Source organism: Phaseolus vulgaris, chromosome 6 (assembly GCF_000499845.2).
Source record: "Phaseolus vulgaris cultivar G19833 chromosome 6, P. vulgaris v2.0, whole genome shotgun sequence".
NCBI classification, from domain to species: Eukaryota; Viridiplantae; Streptophyta; class Magnoliopsida; order Fabales; family Fabaceae; genus Phaseolus; species Phaseolus vulgaris.
The window spans coordinates 24702599-24726617 of NC_023754.2; the positions used below are offsets into that span (position 1 = coordinate 24702599).

Below are 24019 nucleotides of genomic sequence, written 5' to 3' on the forward strand. Positions count from 1 at the left end.
TATATCCTCAAATTGAGGACCGCAAATTTAGGAGATGGTAGAGATCAACAAAGTGAAAACAGCCTAGCAATTTTTTTATTATGGTACAGAAAACAATGACATGGCTTTGTTCTAATCTATGAATCAAGTGTCGTAGTCCTTTCCACTTTTCAACTATTTCAATTTTGTGTGTTTGGATCAATGTTAGTAAAATTAATTTTAAAGTGATGTCATTAATGTTTAGATGATTTTATCTCACTGGTTAGTAAAGTTCCTAACACAAAAGCTGCTTAAAATTACTTTTAAGTCAAAATCAATTCTTTAACATAGAACAATATTTATCTAAAATTATATTAACTAGTATTTCCACATGCACTTGCTACAGCTCAATATACAACTGAAAAGAAGGTTGAGGTTGACCTTTACATTGAACGTGACGGTTGACCTTTTTTTGTCAATTGTTTTATCATGTGGGATTGACTTTAGTTTATGGTTTGAGTGTACTGCTATTATTATATTTAATAATTAATTGTCTGGACAAAGGTTGGCAAATTAACGAATAAAGGGCTTTTGACTTTGTTGAGAGAATAGTTTTGGAGTTATGTGCTTGCAACTTCAAGTCCTACATGGACCTGAGTGCCTGTCCAGTCACACCTCATTTTGGCTTTTCGACAGAATGGAGCATAACACTTCTGTACATTCTTATTTTAAAAGAAGTCAATACTTAGAACAAAAGGAATGGGACCAATGATGGTTTGCACGTTAATATTTTATCCAACTTAAATTGACTCAACTCTCTCCATATAAGGGTGAGTCCTTGTTCATTTCATCGTATGCAAAATGGGGAATTTTATGGCTTGCCACTCTCAACCAAAGAAGCAAAACAGATGTCCTCTAATTGAAGGAAAAGAAGTAGAGGTTGATACCCCAGTGGCAGTTGAAAGGATGAAATCTGCTTCTAAAAAGCGTTACATCGTGGTGCGTAGGAAGCTGCAGCATGGGGAGGTTTACCAGCTTGCACCATTTATGTTGCAATCTGATATGCCTTTGGTACCTTGTAGGACAACTAACAACAGAAAGTTGAAGACTAGGAGTGTGAAGATTGTGGTGACTGCAGAAGAATTGGAATTGCTGTTACGTGGATCAAAGAAGTTCCAAATCCAACGCAGAGTTGCTCGTGTCAGGCGAAGTTCTGGGTTGAGAGGGTGCCAAAAATGGTTTCCATCTTTGCCAACCATTCAGGAGGTGCATAACTACTAAACGATGGGAAGATTGCTCTTTAAGTTCCCATCATCAGCTGTGTAATGAAGTTTATTTGTAGTTTATGCAAATTTTCTGAAAGATGCTAGGTTGTATTTTGTCAGTAAATTAAGGATGTTTACCTGCTCAACTTTTTAATATAGCAGCAGGGGAAGAAAAAACAAAAGATTAGCAACATACATCCCTTTTTTTCTCTTATAAAGAGTTTTTCACGCATAGAATATGTAGGAGTATTGAATGCGGACTGTTGTTCATGTTCTTGGATTAACAATGAGAATGAGATTTTGTCAATTTCCGTTGCTTAAGTGATACTACTTTAAGGAAATTATCCACGCTATTCCTATTATATGATAGAATATAATCTGCTTCTGCTTAGTGGTTTTTAGATATATCCTTAAATGCTCAATTATAAGTGAGTTTACTGTCGTACTCGTTCGTACCATAAGTTTTTTATGTTTTAGAATGATTCTCAAAATCACTCAGGATTCAGGAATTGTTGCTTTATGATAACCTTTGGTAAATAAGTTTTCTGATACACGAAATGCAGAAATGTAATTCAATTATTTTCCATGTGTTCATCATGTTTCATCTCTCTGAAGATACATTTGACAATCGTGTGTAGTATGTATGCAATACTCACAATAACAGCACAAAGGATGCCAATTAAATTTAGTGTATGTAGTATGTACAGAGTCAGCCTTCCCCGTTGGAACTTTATTTCAACATACTACCTCACTAAATTTTTGTTTTTTTTATTTATAAAGAAAAATCACAAAGATCCCATTGATTAATAAATTGCCTTCAGTTTCTCTAAGTAAAGACTCTTCAATGATCTTTCATCATCCTGCAGTATTTTTATAAAAATGTTAAGGGATAGTATCAATAAATCTCAAAGAACAGACACAGGTTTTGGTCATTCAAAAGGAAAAAAGTTACAGAACCTTCTGGAGGAGTTTGAGCGTCTGATTTTCCTGTTATCATCTGATTTTATTGAAGCAGCCTCCTTGTCTCTAGCAGCTGCTTCCCTTTTCATTTTCTTCCACTCTATCTCCATAGCCTTTGTCAGTGCATCCACTTTCTTTGTGAGCATCTGAAAATAAAAGGATATTTCTTACCTTCAGTTCTAAAGTACTAAGGGGTAGGGTTGGGGGCATAGCTGTTACTAGTACCTTTATTTCTTCTTCTTTCGTATGCAAACTACTCTCTTTAATTTCACAAGACTTCCTCAAATTGATGACCTCTTTTTGAAGCTTATCATACAGAAATCCTGAGACCACGTCATTGCTGCCTAAATCATTACAGCTATTGCTTTTAGAGTCTTCATCATCTTCAACTGTGGTTTTAATTTGTGCTGCTTCTCTTTCATCACTGCGTTTATTTGAATTGATGCCTGTGTTCACCTGCATCTTATTTTCTTTTTCATCACTATCAACAACTTTATTTCTTGATGCCCATATTCCTTTCTTCAACATGTTTTCTGCAGAACTACATTTCTTTCTTAGAATGCTGCCCGGTATTAGGTTCGCAGTAACACTCTCGATGTTGTTTTTTACATTTGTCTTTGGGAACAAAGAGCTTCCTGCAGTAGATCCCCTTGGTTGTGATGTGGATCTGTTTCTCAGTCCACCATTGGTCGTTAGGAAGCTTAAGATGTTAGACTTCTGTGCCTTTTCAGATCCAGAATTTGAACTATTTGAGAAATGCTTTAAGCCTTCTTCTAGTGTTTTTAACCTCAGCTTCAGTTTATCCTGAGAAAAATTACCAGATAACATTAGTTATCACTAAAAACTGTATCTGCACGCTTACATGAAAGGAAAAAAAGTTACCTTCAATTGTGACTCCGCCTTTGCTGTTCTCTCTGATATAGCTAGCTTTTCTTTCAAGCGTTGCATCTCTGCCTGCATATGCATGGACATACTTGATCATAAAACTTTTTTGCTCACTCAAATGACCAAAAATTACAATAAAAAATCCTTTTTGAGTTGCCTTCTTCAGCATTTTAACGTATAGTCAAGAGTTCAAATTTTCTTTTTCTTTATGGACTTCGGAACTTTTTAATTATTTTCTTATGCATCATAGTCTTGATTTTACTGAAGGAAAAGCTGTGTCACTAACAGAAGTAGTAGTGTTTTTGGATTGAATAGGCAGAACCACATGAGCTCCAAAGAAGATTCTTATGGGAAGATATACCTGCATTATCCTTCTCTCTTCCAACCATTGTTTGACAGGCATGACCTTGTCATTCTCGTCCTTCCACTCATTTGCCACAACCGTTGCAACTCTATTGGCTGAAACTTTTACTCTTGCTAGTTCCCTCTCCAGTGTCCTCTTCTCCTCCTGAAAATTTGTGTTAAATTATGTCACTAAATGGATCAACCAGAATGAAGAAAGTCAATGTGTTCAAAATCAAGTTCAAAATGGCAGCAGCCATAAGAATTGTCTACCTGCAATTCAGAAATTTGTCGCTGATAATCGCGAACAGCATTAGCATTGACTCCACTGGATAAGATGACCTCCTCAAGTTCATAGATCGTTTGGCTAAGTTTTTCAACTTCCAAAATCTTTTGGCGATGCGTTTTCTCTAAAATTTTGTTCTCCTCCTGCTCATGGAAATTTGTAATTTAGCCAAGTACTTACATTTACTACAGAAACTACGTGTGAAAATGGAATCATAAAAAGTATGCCTGGCAGATCTCAATCTGTCTCTTCAAGTCAAAATTTTCATTCTGAACTTCCTCAACTATTAAAACTCTCTCCAGTGCAGTTCTTAAAATCTTCTCTGCTTCAAGCAATGCTGCCTCTTTTGACTTTGTGAGCCGTTCCAAAGCTTTCTTATCTTCTTGGAGAGCTGCAATCTGAATGCAAAAATGAATGTTAGAATTTTCATTATTATTCACAATTCACTCCTTGTAAGAGTGTCTTTGGTGGAAATTGCAGTATTACTACCTCATTCCTGTACATCTTAATCTCAGCCTCAAGAGGAGTAATGACACTTTCAAGAGGAACAAAATCATCTTCCTTCTGATCTGCGTGTAGCCTTCTAAGAGTGGCTTCTGCAGCATATTGTGCGGCCAATGCATCTCTCTTTTCCTCTGTCAGTTTCTTGATTTCTAGCTTCTGCATAAAATTGAGGCATATGCATTTTTAGAATTTACTATGGTTTGACACGGTTCCAAGTTTCTAGAGATATTAGTACCAGTTTGGTGTACCTTGTGTTTAAGATGATCCTGAGTAAGTCCAAGTCTCTCGTCCAGCTTACTCACTTCATTTCTCAGCTGGAATTGAAGAATGATAATTACAGCCATTGTTTTGTGACTGAGAAATTTGTATATCTTGTTATAAACAAACACATGTATCGTTGTGCAACTCAATCAACTACATCTAAAACAATTATCTGATTTAATCAACTAACAGTCTCAAAAACTGAACTGTATATCAATATGCCTAAAGATTTTGACACAATCAACCAATCAGAAATCATGCTAGTTATGATTTCAAAATAATCATTATACATTGCAAGTGTACTTCAGTTAAATTAAAAAAGAAATACCTCTTCTATGGCCTTGTCCTTTTTAGCTTCAGTCGCCCTCAAGGCCTTGATTTCACTCTGGCAAGTTGCTAGTTCCTTGGCCTTTTCTGCAATGAGGTTCACTCATAATTTTATAGGTGAAACACAAATTTAAATAAAGTAGATTAAAAAAGAAATTCACTATAATAATTTATTCTTCGTTTTCATTTTGTGGTGAACGAAAAGAAAAATAAATTAGATTTTTAGGGAAATACTCAAAAACGAGTTTAATAAATAAACCCTCTACACAAATAATAATAAATCTTACAACAAGGCAATAAACACATAAAGTGAAACAACGAAAAATGAATTCATGAGACATTATAAGCAGAAAAGGAAACATAAGTTAAACATAACTATTTACTTAAGTCAAAATCGTATTTTAAATTGATGCCATCATTAACTAAGATCTGTGAAAAATATTTAACAATATACAAGCTATCATATATACCTTTTCTTTGACAACTAACCATGATGACAAAAATATATCCTTTTGATTTTTAAAACCCCATCTCTATTGATTAATCTCTGTTCTTTGATATACTGCAAGTTATCTTTCTTTGGAGTTTTCTAACACAGTGCAATTAATTTTGAAGGAAAAAGAAACTTCTTTTCTCACTTTTAAAAAAGTATCAATTTAAGTTTCACTTAAATTATTCTTAGTTGTGAACAAACATGCTTCTTCCGGTTCCCTTACTAGTTAACTAGATTTATCCTATTAACAATTTTTTTAAGTCTCCTATTTCAAGCAATTAATATTAATATAAACTGAAACCAAACATATAAAACCTAGTTTTTGAAACTGTAGAGATTTTTTTTATGTAATACTACTTTTTTTCCTATATCTCTAAGAACTTAAGGTTAATGCATATGGATTTTAAATTTTTTTAATGGATATATTTTAACTAAAAAAAACTTAGTTAAAAGTGGTGATAAATTATATTACAGTTTTTTTACTTATCTCCTTATGGTAGCTAGCTATGACACAAGGGCATAATTAGAGAAGAAACTAATTACACTTTGAAATTCTAACATATAAATTATTTTGAGGCAAAAAAGAAGAAGGTTGAATGATAGAAAGAAGATGGTATATTTTATGTTTGATTATAGAGTTTAATGGTATTTTATAATATTATTTAATTATAAATATTGTTAGCGTGATTTTTAAGATAATTTTGAAGATAGGATAATTTTGAAATAATTTTTGACCTCCTCGATATTTATAATGATGAAACTATTGAAATAAGTATAGTAATTTTTTTAAATTGAGTATAAAATAATATTACAACATTTACGTCAATAATAATTGAGTATAAAATAATTTTAAAAAATATACTGAAAATTTATGTTTGTCACGTAAAAAAATTGTCAATGACACATTCTAAAAAATTGACAATAATACGTTTCAATATTTTTTTTTTACTACAAATACTTACAAGAAAATTTGAACTAAGGAAAAAAACCAATTTTTAAAATATAGAACGAAAAAATATTTAACCCTTCAAAATATAACAAATTTATCTTATTTGTTATTGGATTATGGTGTTTTAAAATTATTTTATTATGTTAATTTATACTTTATTTCTCTTACTAATAATTACAATTATATTATTTTTTTACCTTATTTCTTTTCGAATTTATAAATAGAAGAAAATAATGAAGTAATATTGTTGTCATCATCTTAATTAAAGTTTGAATACGAATAAATAGAAACTAATTTTAGAGAAAAAAAAATAATTAGTTACTATATTAACTAAATTATAAACAAAAAAAAAATTAGTTTCTAAATTAGTTTATATTATTGTTAAATAGTTTATAAATTGGTATCTAATTAGCTACCAATTATTTAGATTCTAAATTTGGTAGAAAAACCTTGGTTCCTAATTAGATACCAATTTATAAACTATTTAACAATAATACAAGTTAATTTAGAAACCAATTTTTTCTAGTTTCTCTCTAATTTAGTCAATAAAGTAATTAATTATTTTTCTCTCTAAAATTAATTTCTATTTAATAATTTTCTTGTAATGGAAAATAAGAAAGAATTAAAAGCAATGCATCCATCATTTCTATAATAATTAATAAAATAAACAATAAAACATGTACTTAAACTTAATGTGTCCTTAGTTCTCAAGATATATAAAATGCATTTAAACTCCATAGTTTACTTAAAAGTTGAAGTTTCTGTTTGTTTAAGCATTGAGGAAGGCAAAGCTCAGTTTGGAGGGTGTGAACGTATGCTCAACTAAAAAAAGTAATAAAGCTGTGCTTCTCTCAACATACGTTCAACATCTTGCCAACGTATTTCCAAAAACATAGGCTTAGTATTTAATGTCCTGCACGTGCTGTTGTTTGGTTCTGAATTTAGTTTTAACTCTTAACGTCAAAGTTACATTTTATTACTTGTACATTCAGTAAAATATTATTCACACACACACATATATATTATATATATATATGGAGAGATAATTTCAACTTTATATTATATTATTATTTTAATAATAATAATATCATATAAGAAAAGTCATATTTTAGTAATTATAAGTCTAAAACTAATTTGTATTAAGACCATGTTTACATCTATGCTCTATACACATAAATCAATTCAATCAAATTTATTTTTAATTAAATTTTGATATTGAAGTTTATATCTAGATAATATTGTGGATCAAATTTTCAATTTATTTAAAGTAAAACAAAATATAGATAAAAGTTCTCATACAAATTAAAATAAACTTATGTGATCTAACTGTGTACAATCAGCTGTTTAAGTTAAATTCTTGAAGATTTTTGTAATCTCTATGTCTCAAGCAAAACAGTGTCTTATGAAAGATTAATATATTCTATCCTAAAAAAATTCTGTACTATCATATTGAGAAGTTATTTTATCTAACTTATTCAAAACTTGAGGTGCATTAAGTAATTATAACTTAAACTTTATTAAGGTGAAAATTAGCCATGTGCATTAAAAGTTTATGCACAGTGATCTAATGAAAAACTGCAAGAACTTTGTTTAGCATGTTTTTTAGATAGTAAACCGTGTGAGTTGACAAATAAACTCTTGGTTTTATCTCTTTTGTTGTGAGTAGATGATGAGAATTATCCAAATCAGGTCTGCTAAAGTTTCAAAACATAGACTTAACTGCAAGAAAGTCAATCCCATTCGCATACTGCAACATGATAAGACTATGAAAAAGGAAGTTAAAAAGAATAATGGTGAAGAAGAGAAAGTAAAAGTTATGATATGAACCTGTGAGCTGGTTTTGCAAACGATCAATCTGTAACCCCACAGGATCTGGTTGGACAAGAGGAAGTTCTTCCCCACTGTATACCTCTTCGCTGGCCACCATTCTTCTCTTTCTAGTGCGGCCAAATCCTCACACCAATAGCCTTTGTTCAACAAAAAATGGGGCTTGCTCAGTGGCTATTTATAACTCTTTTGTGTGCTTTGGTTTTTTTACCTGATGCTGACAAGTGCACTGGTTCAGGTTTAATCCTAGAACACCAACAACAAAAGATGATTTTAAAAGGGTAGAATATAGTAATAATAATAATGATGAGAGAAGGAAAAAGAAGAAGAAAGAAAGTGTGTTCGTATAAGAAATTAATTGACCGCAAAGAGAGGAACGAGCTTTCCCTGCACTGAAGCAAACTAAACTTGACAAATGAAATGCATAAGCATGCTTCTACTTTAGCTTCTCCTTAATTCTAGCTTGACAGCAACAGTTACCCTCTTTCTATTTTTCTTTTAGTTTTCCCGTTTAATTTCTGTGTATGGTTAACTATCAAAACTATAATTAGTACAAATCTTGAAATAATTGTTATAAAAGTTACAGTGAGAAGTCACAGTTCAAGAATTTGTTGGGTTTGTTTGGATTGGATGGGGGTGAAAAAGAAAAGAAGTGAAGAAAATTAATAAATTTGAATGAAAAAATTGTAAGTGATTTAGTTAATGTAAAATAAAAAATTATAAAATAATTTAATATAAGAAAACATTTTTAGAAATACAAACAAGAAGTAAGATAAATTTTAAATTAAAAAAAAATAATAAAACCTTAATAAAGAAATTATATTTAAAATAAAAAAATTAAAATATTTTCACAAAATATGAAAAAGTAAATTATTTTATTTTATTATAATATAAAAACATATATTAATAAAATATTAATAGTTCTCTACACATCTCAATTCTCTTTCATGTGCTTCTTTATTAATATAATATAAGCGTTTAGTATTTGTGATATTTCCGATATATTAAACTCTAATATATATTTTTAAATAAAAGTTTTAAAGTTAGTCATCATGTAGCTTAAGATCTTAGAATCTCAGATAGGTCTTCAGCCTTCAAGTAACAATATTTATTTGTCATCATATATTGTTATAAAATATTTTCAATAAGTAACAATCAGAGGAGTCTGAATTTAAAGAAACATAGAAAAAACTTCAATAAATTTTTCATACTCACGAAAAATACCTTCACAAATAGCAAGATCAGGATATCTCATAAATAGAAAGATCAGGATATCTCATAAGTAGCAAGATCAGGATATCTCATAAGTAGCAAGATCAGGATATCTCATAACAGCCCTATCAGTGTTAATTAAACCCTAATATATTTAAAACACAATTAATTATCTATAATTTTGTTAGCAAATCTCTTTAATATTTAAAAAAAATCGCATAAAAATACTCCATTTTTCATGTTTTTAATATTTTATTATCTGTTTTTTCACACTTTGTAATTTTTTCGTTTTTGACCTTTTCATATTTTATCCCACTCTACACTTCACAAACTTTTACTTCTTATTTAAGAAGTATATTTCGAAATGATGAAGTATACGAAAAATTTGAGTATGTACTATAGTTGATATACAGTTAAAAGCAAGGTTGATGAAGTTACTGTTGGCACTGGGAAAGGGTACATAGGATACAGCCAGCAGGGAAGGAGAACATCAAAGATGTGGACCAGTGCCAATTGAGCATGTTATTGTCGGCAACAATAATTCTTTCAATAACCTAAATTCACTTCTGATCAGTAACATTCAGGTTCAGTCATATATTGGTGAATAACAAGTGCTGCAGTAGTTGGTCGCAGTTTTATTTCCTTTCAATCCTTGTTCTTCTGCTGACACATTTTGCTTCACTCTCAAATATCAACTAGTGGTGTTAACAGTATGAGAATTTCATTTTGCATCACACATAACCTAAAGGGTTATAAGCCTATGTTTTAAATCTTGGCTAGAAAACAATTCTTTTGAGGTAAAGAAGTAAATTTTTGGGTTCAAATTCAATACTCTGAAATTCTTGTCAGATTCATTGTGTACGAAGAGGGACTGAATCTACAAAAAAATTGTGCATGAATGAACAGAAAGTTATATATCTTGTATTGGCAAACTCAGAAATGTGTTTGAAGTTGAACTCTCCTAAGTTGTCGTATTCTATATATCTGTGTCTGTGTCAATGGAAGGATATCACTTTAGACTATTGTATTGCTTAAGCGCTAAAACCGTTCTGAGATCACTTTTGTTTACTTGGTGAAATGAAAATCATTCAGAAAAGACTGCGATTTGAATTAACAAAAGAATGAGTGTGAGGACTCAAATTCTGAAAGCGACAAACTAATTAAAGTGGCTTCCAAGAATAAATTAATTTGGATTAATATTCAGAGAAGCTCTCATCTTAGCTTAAAAGTATAATAATTAAATAAAGTAAAAAAAGAAGAAGAAAAATTACGGTTCCTGCACTGCACACCATGTGAAAGCCAAATATATATGATGTTTTCTTTTTTTTTCTTTTTCCCATTTTTGTTTGGATGGAGACAACAAAATGGAGGGCTTCACCAACAACCAAGGGTTTGCAATGAAAGCCCAATGAACAGTGTTAGAAGATTAAAAGGGTTGAAGTTCTGTGTTGCTAAAAATGGTTGGATAATGATGTGACGGAAGAGGGTTCCTACAGTTGTTGTGGTTCACTTAATGGCATATGTTTTTGTTGGTTTCAATTGGTAGGTTTGCAATATGAATGTCTTTAACCAGAAGATTTGGATGGACACTTATAATGGTTTTAACACTTTATTCGTTCTTAAACTCAATACTTTCATCTTGTCCCTTAGCACAATATATTATTCCTATTTAAAACACTTAAATGTTAACAAATTTAATTCAACTCAACTTCAATTAATACTCTTTCAAAATAAGCATCCCATCACCATAATTTTTTTTAAATCATTTTTATTTTTTGAAATAAAAAACATTCAATAATTTCAACTAGCATCCTCAGTTTAATAATAGGACCAACATGTTTTTTAAGGCCTAATTTTAATTATATATGTGTGTGTGTACATATTTCAGAAATGTTTGATTACATAAAAGATGGTGTAGTTTAATTAGCTGAACAATGTTTAAGAATTATTGTAAACTTTTTAGAATGCATGTTCAATTCTTGCCGGTAAAAAAAGTGGTTGTTGTGCATCTATTGAACTTTAGCAATTTATTATCACTACAAACAACTCATGAAAAACATTTACATATATCATAGCAATACGGAATATTCAAATAAATGATTGATTGGGATTCTTTAAAGATGATAGTTAATAGAAGATGAACAAGATGAAACTATATATGTAATGGTAGTTGTAGAAAGGGATGTTTTTATTTTTATCACCAATTGTAATGTGAAAGCATGAAAAACTAGTAAGGAAGAAAAATGTTCGAAAAGATTATTGAGATGATGCTACATTTTCCTTAAGTGAAAATTAAAATACAAAATTACACATTCTTCTGAACAAAGTTATGTGCTATTTCATAATAAAAACTCAAATAGAATTAGTGTATGGTTTAGTAAAATGAGAGAAATTCATGATAAAAAAATGTCTTAATTAATTTGAATTATAGGTATTGTTTTATGAGTGATGTTAAATATTTGTACATGTAAATTTCTTATATATTTCTCCAATAGTTAAATGAAAAGTAGGCCATAGTCCAAATTTTCAGTAGTAAAAAAATTAGCAGGTTAATTAAGAGAGAGAAATTGGTAAATCACATGCAACTACTTATTAAATCTAGAAGCTGCATTGAAAAATGGAAAAATTCATTAAGATTGGGCTTTTGCTGATTTCAGCCCATTTTCATTTTGTGAAGCGTCCTTGAATGTCCACTTCTGCATGATGCAACGGAGTTTGAAGAATGGACTGAAAGAGAATGCGTGGAACCAAAGCAAATTAATCTTTGGTGGGCTTAGGGTTCTTGCTAACAAGAGAACAATAACCAAATTTCAAGCACTCACTGACCCACACAACACAAGTCTCAGATCTGTGCTCATTGTCTGAAGGAAAAAAGAGAATTTCCTTATGATTTAGTGTTGATTCACTTTTACCTCTTGTCATTGTCTGATTCATAGGTTGAATATTACCTCCTACCTCAAACCAACTCACAATTTTCATCTACTCTATGAGGTTGAAGGTTACCCCTTACCTCAAACTCACAAACATACTTTTTATTTTATATTATCCTGCATGTTTTTTCTTCTTCTTTTTATCTGATAGATAAAAAATACGTTTAAGTGGAAGATCACATTAAAAGACATTTCATAATATATAAGTAGGTTTAAATTGGAGATCTCACATTAAGACATTTTATAATATATAAGTAGGTGTAAACCTCACCTTATTAGTCAGTTTTATGAGATTGAGTTAAGTTTAGAGTACATTTCTTAATATGGTATCAAAGTCATTTTGAGTCTATCTTAGTAATTGTTTGTTAGACTTATCTGGTCATCGTTATTGGATGTCATTGGACCACCCATAATATATAATCTCACGCATGACTAGATAGTTTTGACATGAGAGAGTGTGTTGGAGATCTCATATCGACTAAAAATTAAGATATTTCACAGTAAAAAAAACAAACCTCAATTTTATGAAATTAAAGTTCACTTCTTAATAATTTTTTTCCATATATGTTATGAGATTCTAAAAAAAAATCATAATTCTATAAATATTAATATAATGTTGGTGTTATTTGATACACATTACGAAAGAGAAGAATAAGAAGATATGGGTTTTATGAAGGCCAATCTTCATTCTGAAATTCTAATTAAAAGCATCCACTTCCGAAAAGAATCACAAACCGACCAATCAAGAATCTATACCAAAAGCATTTCATCACCTCATTTTATTAACTAATAGGCCCTTCTCAAATTGATCCTCAAAACAATAATTGAAAGGCTTATCCCTTCCCCGCCCATGACCGTCCATTACAGTTACTACTCTCATAAAGTTTATAAAACTTATGTCATTGGTTCTTCCTGGGATTTTACAAAACTAATCTTCAATTTGAGACTTTCTATTTCTTAGATATGTATGTTTTGTGAAAAATCATGTTCAGTCCTTTTTACAAGTTCAAAGTGTGTTCTCAACTTAACCATAATAGTTAGATAGAAACTAAATTTACTATTCAAGATTTTTTACGCTTTCTATTCAAGTCCACTTATTAATGGAAAGATAGGTTAGGAAAAATATGTGCCATTTAGAAAAGAAGTGGCAAATAGGTCAAGCAAACTTTGAAAATCACTGAGACCATTATTTCCAAAGTAGAATCTCTTCAGATATATATAATGCTTGCCAACACTAAACTTGTTATAGAATACATAACCTCACAGTATCCTTCTCCCCCAACATCTCTTTCTTCACCTTCCTTTCCCATTTTCCCTCCTCTTTTCTCCCTCTTTCTCTCTTATGGATATATCAGAAAAGCTTCAACAATATAGATATCACATAACCATAGCAATAGTTGTTTTGTTATCATTCTCTTTGGTGTTATATGCTACTCCACACTTTTTCACCATTCTGGCCTACTTTTGGCCTTTGTTTGCTTCCACTACTTTCTTTTTGGTGGCAATTATAGCATTTGGAGGCATTTCAAAACTCCCAACTGAAGATCATGGTGAAAAAGTTGGTGAAAGAATATTGGATTATGTAGCAGGAAGGACAGAACATGTTCAGGAGGCTCAAAAAGTTCTCAGTAAATGAAGGGTGTAGCAGTTTAGATGGGCTTAGAAACTTCCAAGTATAAAATCTGTGTATCATGCTCTTTCTCATCGAATAGCTGCTAACATGAGACATGAGTATTGTATTTATCCAATATGCTTAAATTTGACGCAACAACAAGAACAAAATAAACAAAGGTAAACTTTTGGAAATGATGTGTGTCAAAATTTTCTTCAGCTTAATCTATGTCTCCTTATCTCATGCCTCTCTGACTAAAACATGATAGTTTTGGCATTAAGTGTTTGAAAATCTACCTTTTGCACCTTCCTTGGCTACTTCAATCACCTAGCCTTGGATTAGATTAGTGCTTTTTTTGTTACTTTTAATTCACATGATAATACAATTGAAGAACAGAAAGTTATACGATGGATTAGGATTTTAAAATTTGAGAGTTTTAATCTTCTTTCTGAGTGGAGTTAAGATGAGAAGTTAAGAGTAACTACAACACATCTGAAACAATTTTCCTATTCTGTATACCAGGTGCATAGGTTAATGAAAGCAGAACTTATTTATATAAATAAAGGAATTTTGTGATTTTTATGTTATGGTGCAGAGTAAAGAAAAAATGATTTTAAAATATTTTTTTAATTTGAGTGGATAATATAAGTCAAGGACTTGAATGATTGACACTCATCAAGAGGCACTTCAGCAGGTAATAAAAAACTACATTAAGGCTTTTAGACAACTTAATTAGACAGCCACAAAACGTAGCTTATGAAGCATGATCTCATTGTTTTTATTTTTAAGTCATTCTTTTACTGTGAGAATATTTTTACTGTTTGACAAAAATACCTAGAAAAGCATATAAGTTATGTTTCTGAAATCTATGAATATGTGGCTATTCAATGTGATTGATAAAAACAAATTTGTCTCCTCTCCAAGGCATATCCTTGTTCTTGTTATTTGTAAACTTAAGAAATAATATCATTCCCGCAAGAGTTACCTCATGTAACTGCAAACTTGTGTTGAAATTATTAGAGAAGTTCTAAAAACAAATAAACTTTATATCATTCAAGAAATCAATGTTTTTACTGCCTAATTTATATGACTGGTAATGAAATCTGAATAGATGTATTAACTAATAAATGCATGCATAGGGAATATTGTTCTTCAATCTTCTACAATTGGTGGCATCACTTGTATAACCAACCCCTGGTAATTTTGAAACCTGAAATAACACTAATCTGACTTTTTCTCTCAAGTAAAATTAACTTAAAATGCACATCAAACTTTATGCTAATAACATCTTTTTGGGCCCATAAGAACAATAGCAAGATAGCACATGAATGCTTTAAAATATGCACACATAAGGACATTACAACCAATAGGCCCAAGAATAAGAACTTGAGAAAGTTGCATCTTGTACATCAACTTGTCCAGAAAGGAACTTGATACCTGTTCTACACCCTTGAGAAATTCTATCACATTATCCCAGAAGAACAACGTTTTTTCCTCCCTTTTGAGCAAGTTCTAAATTAAAACTCGTCAGTAGTATGTATCGAACCATTGTCTTAACTCCCAAGCAGACAATTTAGCTCTACACAAAACTTAGATACAACATAGATACTGGTTAATAAGTGTTTTTTTTTTTTTAATTGAGATGAAATTACAATTTTGATTAAAGATCAAAATAATTATATTACCTTTTTTTCCTCTTAACAAAGTCAATATTATAAGTTTTTAAAAATTCTTAGGATTTTGGCTCTTTTCCTCCGCTCGTTGAAGAACACTGTTTCGGCGATTGTAGGATGCAAATTCTGGGCATTTTGAGTGCTTTGTACGAGTCCTGAGTTTGTTGGTTGTTCATCAAAACCAGTACAAAAAACCAATATTCACACTCTTTTATTTCAAATAAAAAATTCCAAAGGTAATTTGGGGATTTAAAATATGACTGTTTCTTCCTACACCTCCATATTTTCTTCTGCCACCTCCATGAAAATACATTTTTATCCTTTTTTTTCATCTCATAGATTAGTTTCCAGATTATGTAATCTGGAACACATTTAAAAAAAACTTCTGGATTACATAATCCGGAAGCTAAATAAGACTTTCGCATTATGTAATCCGGAAAGTAATCATGCATCTAAAAAAAGCTTCTGGATTACATAATCTAGAAGCTAATTATAAATTTGAAAAATGACTTTCAGATTATGTAATCCGAAATATTATAGAGGGACATTTTTAGAAATTCGAAAATTTATGGAGGTTAGAGAAAAAGGTATGTAGGTGCAGGAAGAAACCGTCTAAAATATTTATATGGTGCAGGAATCAAAATCCATTGTGGATGAGATCCAGACCCATCTCTTTCCCTTCAACTGAAGGCCCAATAAACAAACTAGCCCAAATTGAATTCCTTTTCTTTTTGGTGGAAAAAAACTAGAACAGGAGTTCGGAACACGATGAACCAGAGAACAAGGGTTTCAGCTCTTTGCACTCCTGCTCTGTGGTATGTCACTCACTCACTTTCATTAATTTTCTTGAAATCTCTTCTTCTCTGTGTTCAACCAAGTTTTTCATTTTCCTTGTTTCCAATATTTTCAAGCTTCTCTTTCTGTCAGCCCAAAACCTGTTTATCTTGCCAATTTCAATATCTGCTTTGGGAATTTTTGGGTATAAGAAAATAAATCTTTTTATTATTATTTACCTTGCCCATTATTCGATTTTCTACTATTTTCTGCTCATGTTAAGGTTTTTAGTTTGTTTTTTGACACTTCCTGTTTCCGGGTCTGTTAAGGTTTGAAACTGACTAATTTCAACACTCCGTTCAAATGACATCCATACCTTCTAAAAACCTATGTGTTCGGAGGCAACAATGCCCTTGTGGAGATTGGAAGTGTTATATTACGTATGAGGGTGATTCTGAAGAGGGTTCTGCGGCACCTGAATTGGTGAAGGAAGAGAAAGCATCTTCTGGGGCTATGATTACTCCCTATGTTGGAATGGTTTTTAAGAGTGATGATGATGCTTTTGAGTATTATGGCAATTTTGCTAGGAAGAATGGGTTCTCTATTAGGAAGGAAAGGTCTAGAATTAGCCCCCAGTTGGGGATTTACAAGCGTGACTTCGTTTGTTACCGGTCCGGCTTTGCCCCGGTGAAGAAGAAGCCTAATGGAGAACACCATAGAGATAGGAAATCAGTGAGGTGTGGATGTGATGCGAAGATGTATCTATCCAAGGAAGTTGTAGAAGGGGTTTCCCAGTGGTTCGTTGTGCAGTTTAGTAATGTGCACAATCATGAAATTTTGGAAGATGATCAAGTGCGTCTTTTGCCCGCGTATCGTAAAATTCACGAGGCTGATCAAGAGCGTATACTCTTGCTCTCCAAGGCAGGGTTTCCAATTCATCGGATAGTGAAAATGCTTGAGCAGGAAAAGGGAATTCAAGGGGGCCATCTGCCTTTCTTGGAAAGGGATGTGAGGAACTTTGTTCAAAACCGCAAGAAGGTTGTTCTAGAGAATGAGGCATTGCTCAGTGAGAAAAGGGAAAATGATGTATTGGAACTTCTTGAGGCGTGCAAAGTGATGAAAGAAGCAGATAATGAGTTTGTGTATGATTTCACTGTGGATGGGAATGATAAGGTTGAAAATGTAGCTTGGTCATATGGCGACTCAGTTAATGCAAATGCTATGTTTGGTGATGTGGTTTATTTTGATACTTCTTATAGATCGGTCACTTATGGATTGCTTTTTGGAGTATGGTTTGGTATTGATAGCTACGGCAGAACTATTTTTTATGGTTGTGTTTTATTGCAGGATGAAACACCTCAATCCTTCTCATGGGCATTACAGGTTTGCTACTAGCATCCTCTGTATAAGATAAGATTTTACTTGTTCTTCTGTAAAACTCCTCTTATGGTGATTATTCCTCAATACAGACTTTTGTCAGGTTCATGAGAGGAAGATGTCCACAAACTATTCTAACTGATCTAGACCCGGGACTTAAAGATGCGATTCTAAGTGAATTTCCAGGAACTAAACATGTCGTTCCTCAATGGAATATTCTACACAAGGTACCCTGTTGGTTTTCTCCTACTCTGGGTTCTCGGTATGCAGAATTTAAATCTGAGTTCGATGCCTTATTTCACATTGAGAATACAGAGGAATTTGAACTTCAGTGGAGCCAGATGATTTCTGTGTTTGGACTTGGTTCAGATAAACATGCTGATTTACTATATACTGTCCGAGAATCCTGGGCCCAAGCCTATGTAAGAGGTTACTTTCTGGCTCGAATGGCGACAATGGCTTACTCAAAGTCTATAGATGCATTTTTGAAAAGGATTTTCTCTGCTCATACGTGTTTGCGTAGCTTCTTTGAGCAGGTATGTTGGCGAGAGGTATCTTGTCTTGTATGCTAACTTGCCATTCTAATGATTTTCTTCCTTATCATTCTTATGCTTGCAGGTTGGCATTTCTGCAAGTTTTCAACATCAAGCACTTAAGGAGACTCAATTTATTCAGCTCAAAACTTGCATACCGATTGAAGAGCATGCACGGAGTGTTCTCACTCCTTTTGCTTTTAATGCCTTGCAGCAAGAGCTGTTGCTGTCCATGCAATATGCTGCATCCGAAATGGCCAATGGATCGTATATTGTGCGGCATTTCAAAAGGATGAACGGAGAACGGCTTGTAATATGGTTGGTTGAAGATGATCAGATACACTGCTCTTGCAAGGAGTTTGAATCTTCAGGAATACTATGCAGGCATGCTCTTCGTGTATTTGTAATAAAAAACTACTTTCAGTTACCTGATAAATACTTTTTAGGTAGATGGAGACGGGAATGCTCATTACTTGTTAATGATGATGATAATAATCAAGGCATTGGAGAGGAATGGTTTCAAGAATATCAGTCCCTAGCTGAAACTTTATTTCAAGAATCATCAATTACAAAGGAGCGATCTGAGTATGTGCGTAAAGAACTGACAAAAGAACTTACTAGGATTCTTAACGAGGTTAGAAATCTCCCTGAGGCTGATGGAGTCTGCATGAACATGTTAGTCTCATCAACCAACTAGTTTGGATGTTTAGTTGAGGAAGTGACTATTCTACCTGTACATTCGGTTATTATTTGTTGCATTAGTACGCACAATAATAATTATTCATGTGTAAGAGAGAAGGGAAGAATTGTATAAGGTATTTTTTATTCAATGTATAAGAGGGAGTAAGAATCATATTTTAATTTGGAGACACTGGAGGAAAATATAAAAATCATGAACTTCAATATCAACACATTGTATTAGTTTTTGAAAAAATTGTCGCCAACATCAACTTCATGTATTGAAAGGGTCTTTGAAAGAATTGTCGTCCAGCATCAACTTCATTAATTTTGTAACTCTTAAAGAATTTTGTAACTCTTAAATGATAGATATGTGAGTGGATAATTGTTATTATTTGTTGAAATATTATTTTAATATATTTTTTTTCTACTATGCATGGTACATTCTCTTGTCAATTTCGCTTTAACTTATTAATATTTATTGTATTTCAAAAATTTTCTACACATTTTTTATAATTACAATTATTTTTTATTTTTTTATTAAAACAAAAAATAAGTATGATAATTTTTCATTTTCCAACAATATTATATAATTTGTATTTGTTTTTAAAGCAATTCTTAGACAACAGAGAAAATAATGTTTTAATTAAAAAAAAACTAAAATGCACAAATTAATGAATCATGTTTATTTTTTTAATTATTTTTAAACACAATAATAAATTTGTAATTTTACTTTTTTTATAATTAAAAAAATTAAAATATAAAGTTTCACGCTGAGACTACCAACTTGTGCGTGGACTATATATTATCGGTGTTCCGATAACGACCCGATAGCGGATAACTTGATAAGGTCTATGAAATGTCTTTATCTTTAGTCGATGTGGGATCTCCAACATACTCGTCTCGTGTCGAGGCTACCAACTCATGCGTGAGACTATATATTATGGGTGATCTGATAACTGTTTGATAGCGGATGACTTTATAAGGCCAACAAACCCTTTCTCGCTTGATAGACTCTAAATGACTTTGATACCATATTAAAAAGTGAACTTTAAACCTAATTCAATCTTGTAAAATCGACTTATAAGGTTAGATTTATACTCACTTATAAACTATAAACTATAAAATGTCTTTATCTCCAGTAAATATATCTAATAGTTTTGAAATTATTTACTAGCAATTAATGTGATAATTCTCTAGGTTCACCACTGATACGTCTGTCGGAGTCTTAGTGATCAATACCACATTTTTTGTGTTTTCATATATCTTTTCTGCTAATTGATATAATGTAATATGAACTAGCTTCTTTGAGTTGATCTAGTTAATTGTATGTGAGTGAACTAGTGGCCACATTTCTCTTCAATTATTTGTTCCTCCCATCTTAGCTGAAAATTTGGACCCACGACAGTGATTGATGAATGAACATAGGGCTGGGAGTTGTGCAATTGTTTTTTTTACAATCAAATGTCATTTTTATCAGACAAAGTTTTCAACAGAGTTGTTATTTTGTTAAAGATGGTTGCTGTGGTGATCCATGCTACATTAAATTATGTTGTACGCTTCTATAATTCCATTTGTTGGAACATGTGCAAACAAATGTAATTGGTTTTGTGTTCTTAAGTTGCATGGCTTCACCCTCATCATCATGCTAGTGTCCCTGACCTTTCTAGATTTCTCCTTTTAAGAATGAACAGGTAAGTGTTTGGCATCATATTTTGACGTGATTCCTTGGATCATCAACTCCTCATGTTCAATATAAGAGGGTCCCTCCCTAGCGACCATGTCCATGGTATTTGGTAACAATACAAAGGTTGATCAAGAATAACACTGTTCACTTTCTCTTAGCCATGAGTTTTTCAAATGTTTTATATATCAGGGAATATGTTGATTGTATTCATGGAAAATTATTGTTTGCAATTTATTTTGCGTTTCAGCATATTAAGAAATTCATGAAAGTTATAATGAAAACGAATGGACGACAAAACTGATATAAAAAAAACTAATAAACGACAAATAACATGTCTATTCTGGCAAAAACAAAAACGGCTGTTATTTCCACAAACTGCATAATAGAAAAGAAAACCACACAGTGCTAAATTGTGTTACATATTTACACAGAAAGAAAATTACAGAATCTGACAAGAAATAATTGGATTAACTGCTGCAAATTTCCCATGGTCACAATTTTAATTTAGATGTCATTTTAAAGTTTGGTTGATTACTAATATATATATATATATATATATATATATATACATATACATATAAGTGTCTTTACATTTTAAGAAATTAAAATTAAAAAAAAATATTAAAAATCATATGAGAAATTAATAATCATAAAAAATATATTTATCCAAATCTCACAAGAAAACCCTAAAATCACTAATTAGTTATGGTGAAACTAGGGTTAACTGCCATATTTTTAGAGAGATACTATTTTGACTTAAAATTTTCTTAACACTTAGACTAATAATAGAAAAAGATGAAGCGCGTTTGTGAAATATTTAGAGAAAAATAGCATTGTTCATAATCGTACTCCATGATCTCAGGACATGTTGTAACTAGTATAAGTTTGAATGTATTAGTTATAACATGTATTAATTGTAATTAAATCATAAGAATGTTAAGTGCAACACATGTTTTAATTTAGATCCAATAGTAAAAAAAAAATATCAAATACTATAAATAAACATAACAACTAAGATAATGATACATTATTAATTACACCGAAACATCAATACTTATTTCACACAACAGAAAGAAAGAAATAAGTCATTCCTTAATTATTTACTCAATCTCTCTTAAAAAAAATATTATGCCATAAAAATATTTTATTCATTTTAGTTAAAGAAATATCATAATTTCTGCTATTGACCTGAACTTTGTCTTTCTTTTTAATTTCAACAATTGAGATACAGTTTTTTTTGTATAATCATTGATCAATTGTAATATGAATTTCTACATTGATTCTTGTGCCTCTTTTCTACATTATTGTCCTTCCCTGTATTTCCTTCGCATAAAAGAAATTCTTCGTAAAATCATTCGTATTCTTTGTGGAAAATTCTTGGAATATATCATTCTCTTTTTCTATAATGCAAGTTGAGTCCAATTTAATTGATTCTTTCTTTCCTGATAAAAAAAAAAGTTGAGATATTGAATCATATATAAGTTCATATTCAATTTCGTTGTATGGATGATGTGCTTATTATTCAGAGTCTGAATTAAAAGAATCAACAATTGTAAATTAAGGAGAATATAGAAGAAGAAAGACAAGACGAGAGGAACATAGAAGTAAGATCAGGTTATTGGGCTAAGATTCAACGCAACAGCAACTTAAAAACGACATGACATAAATTCTGCATACTGAAAATGAGAGAAGCTTTTGAGATATGGAAAACATGCATAGTTCTGCATATGCAAACAAAAGTGGCTAAGTTGCAATAAGCTTTAGTTATTTGAAATAGACTGAAGCACTTTATTTTTTGTCATCTTTTATTATATAAAATGTACTAATTAAACTGCAATAAGCTGTCTTTGAGCTTCAATTCTTATCTCTTCTTTCATTTTCCTTATGAACTCTTCAAACTTTCTGTTCAGTTCATCAGTATTTAATAACTCTTCATTATTTGTTGTAGTAGTTGCTTCTGCAAGTTCATCATCTACTGCCACCTCAACCTCACTATCTGATTCTCCTTCTTCGATCTCCTCTTCTGTAATGTAACCTCCACTTTCTCTTCCTTCGGTTTTGGTACACAAAGTGTTTTGTTCTTGGTCTTCATAAACTTCTTCACTGTATTCCTCTGGCCCCTTCTGTTCTTCAACCACCAGACAAACATTCTCTGGGGACGCAAAACCTTCGACCAGAGGGGCAACTACCATGTCAGAAACTGTTGTTGTTTTTGTCTCTGACAGATTGGAAGGCAGAAGCTTATCGAAGTCAGAATCTGAAGAGTTAACGAGTGCCGTCTTGGCTACAAATGCAAGGATTCCGTTGCAAATGAGGAACATGTATTTTCTCTCAAGGGTGTGAGTGAACATGGAGAAAAGGCACGTGGAGAAGTAGGCATTGAACGACTGAGGGTGTATGGAAAAGCCAGAAGAGTACCAAACGAAAACAGAAAACACAGAAACTGAGAGAACAAACTGCAAAGTTCTTTTCAAAAACTGTTTGTTGTTGAAATATCCCATCAAAACCTGATCCTTCCTTTGGCTTTGATCCATGTTGGGTAGCTAGCTGCTACCTTTTTTTCCTAGCTGACTCTTTTGCCAACGAAAGAACAGAGAATATTACGTGATTGAAAATTTGTGAGAGTTTGAGGAGATGATTTTGAAGTAAATGATGAATTGTGTTTCTATAAATTTGTGTCCTGGTGTGTACTTATGTGGTGTTGAGTGAACACTGAACTTCATGCTCCATCTATTTATACTAAGCCTAAAGCTATGGTTTATTGGGTTGTTACGTAACTTAGCCAAATGGCCTAATTTTATGGATGGTACGGACACGAGAAAGATATGCACAAGAAAATTTTCAACACTAGTCATAATTACATAACATTATTGGAAGTTTCAAATTGTGTTCTTAATCTCAAATTTTGACATCAGTATGATAGACCAAAATAAAAGAGACTAAGCATTCTGGAAAAAGAATTGGAAGTAAATAATGGAAAAGAAGTGAAGGTTCTAGGTGTCACTTTTCTTCCTCGTAAGCTAGGTAAAAGAAAAAAATGATTTGGTGCTTAATTTCCCTCAACAATGCGTACTCAATAATTTGTGTACATTCTGAAATTTGTGGACCCATCACACGTTATCATTTGAGGGCTACCATGTTACCATTTGTTTCATGCTTTTTGTCTTAGATATATTTGAAAGAAAAAAAAAACTATCAATAGAAATAAGATACGTAAACTTGTAATTTTTATTTGTTCTCATAATTGAATTTTAATCTGTTCTGATAATGAGAATATATAAATTTTCTCTAGATTTATCAGAAGGGATTTTTTTTATCAGAAACAAAAAAAGGTTGTGTTGAGAATTGGGATATACATTTGATAGAGCATGGTGTTGTGATCTTTAAAGCAAACTCGTATAAGATAAATTCTTACAATCTCTAAGATAAATCATATCAACACATTTTTTTCATAGCTTAAATGCTGTTAGGGGTTTATTACAAGAG

General features: G+C 31.6%; 3 protein-coding genes across 5 annotated transcripts; 1 reads left to right on the forward strand and 2 right to left on the reverse strand.

Moving 5' to 3' along the window:
• Positions 1 to 1781: 1781 nt before the first annotated feature.
• LOC137832145 (microtubule-associated protein 70-5) lies at positions 1782 to 8531 on the reverse strand. Of its 2 annotated transcripts, XM_068640165.1 has the most exons (12): positions 8421 to 8531; positions 8058 to 8303; positions 4790 to 4875; positions 4449 to 4514; positions 4186 to 4356; positions 3924 to 4094; positions 3684 to 3839; positions 3430 to 3576; positions 3066 to 3137; positions 2409 to 2987; positions 2181 to 2329; positions 1782 to 2083 (listed from the first exon to the last, which is right to left on the reverse strand). In XM_068640165.1, the coding sequence occupies exons 2-12, from the start codon at positions 8155 to 8157 to the stop codon at positions 2065 to 2067; spliced, it is 1716 nt and encodes a 571-aa protein (XP_068496266.1). In that variant the 5' UTR covers positions 8158 to 8303; positions 8421 to 8531; the 3' UTR covers positions 1782 to 2064. The 2 variants fall into 2 exon arrangements, with proteins under 2 accessions (XP_068496266.1, XP_068496267.1); XM_068640166.1 differs by lacking the exon at positions 8421 to 8531 and having other exon boundaries at positions 4449 to 4554; positions 8058 to 8205.
• Positions 8532 to 16187: 7656 nt separating this feature from the next.
• Positions 16188 to 19035, forward strand: LOC137832146 (putative protein FAR1-RELATED SEQUENCE 10). Of its 2 annotated transcripts, XM_068640168.1 has the most exons (5): positions 16188 to 16299; positions 16588 to 17641; positions 17728 to 18171; positions 18254 to 18552; positions 18615 to 19035. In XM_068640168.1, the coding sequence occupies exons 2-5, from the start codon at positions 16622 to 16624 to the stop codon at positions 18616 to 18618; spliced, it is 1767 nt and encodes a 588-aa protein (XP_068496269.1). In that variant the 5' UTR covers positions 16188 to 16299; positions 16588 to 16621; the 3' UTR covers positions 18619 to 19035. The 2 variants fall into 2 exon arrangements, with proteins under 2 accessions (XP_068496269.1, XP_068496268.1); XM_068640167.1 differs by having other exon boundaries at positions 18254 to 19035.
• A 3097-nt stretch (positions 19036 to 22132) lies between these two features.
• LOC137832147 (uncharacterized) lies at positions 22133 to 23244 on the reverse strand. Its single transcript, XM_068640169.1, has one exon. It carries the CDS (start codon positions 23065 to 23067, stop codon positions 22360 to 22362), a length of 708 nt encoding a protein of 235 aa, XP_068496270.1. The 5' UTR covers positions 23068 to 23244; the 3' UTR covers positions 22133 to 22359.
• Positions 23245 to 24019: the final 775 nt, after the last annotated feature.

What these genes read in the sequence shown, in the direction of transcription:
- LOC137832146 (XM_068640167.1), top strand. Translation starts at nt 16,622, where the DNA reads ATGACATCCATACCTTCTAAAAACCTATGTGTTCGGAGGCAACAATGC. An exon ending in CCTTCTCATGGGCATTACAG is followed by an intron (nt 17,642 to 17,727) that starts GTTTGCTACTAG and finishes TCCTCAATACAG; the next exon opens with ACTTTTGTCAGGTTCATGAG. An exon ending in TGCGTAGCTTCTTTGAGCAG is followed by an intron (nt 18,172 to 18,253) that starts GTATGTTGGCGA and finishes TTATGCTTGCAG; the next exon opens with GTTGGCATTTCTGCAAGTTT.
- LOC137832147 (XM_068640169.1), bottom strand. Translation starts at nt 23,067, where the DNA reads ATGGATCAAAGCCAAAGGAAGGATCAGGTTTTGATGGGATATTTCAAC.
- LOC137832145 (XM_068640165.1), bottom strand. Translation starts at nt 8,157, where the DNA reads ATGGTGGCCAGCGAAGAGGTATACAGTGGGGAAGAACTTCCTCTTGTC. An exon ending in GACAGATTGAGATCTGCCAG is followed by an intron (nt 3,840 to 3,923) that starts GCATACTTTTTA and finishes TTCCATGAGCAG; the next exon opens with GAGGAGAACAAAATTTTAGA. An exon ending in AGGCGGAGTCACAATTGAAG is followed by an intron (nt 2,988 to 3,065) that starts GTAACTTTTTTT and finishes AATTTTTCTCAG; the next exon opens with GATAAACTGAAGCTGAGGTT.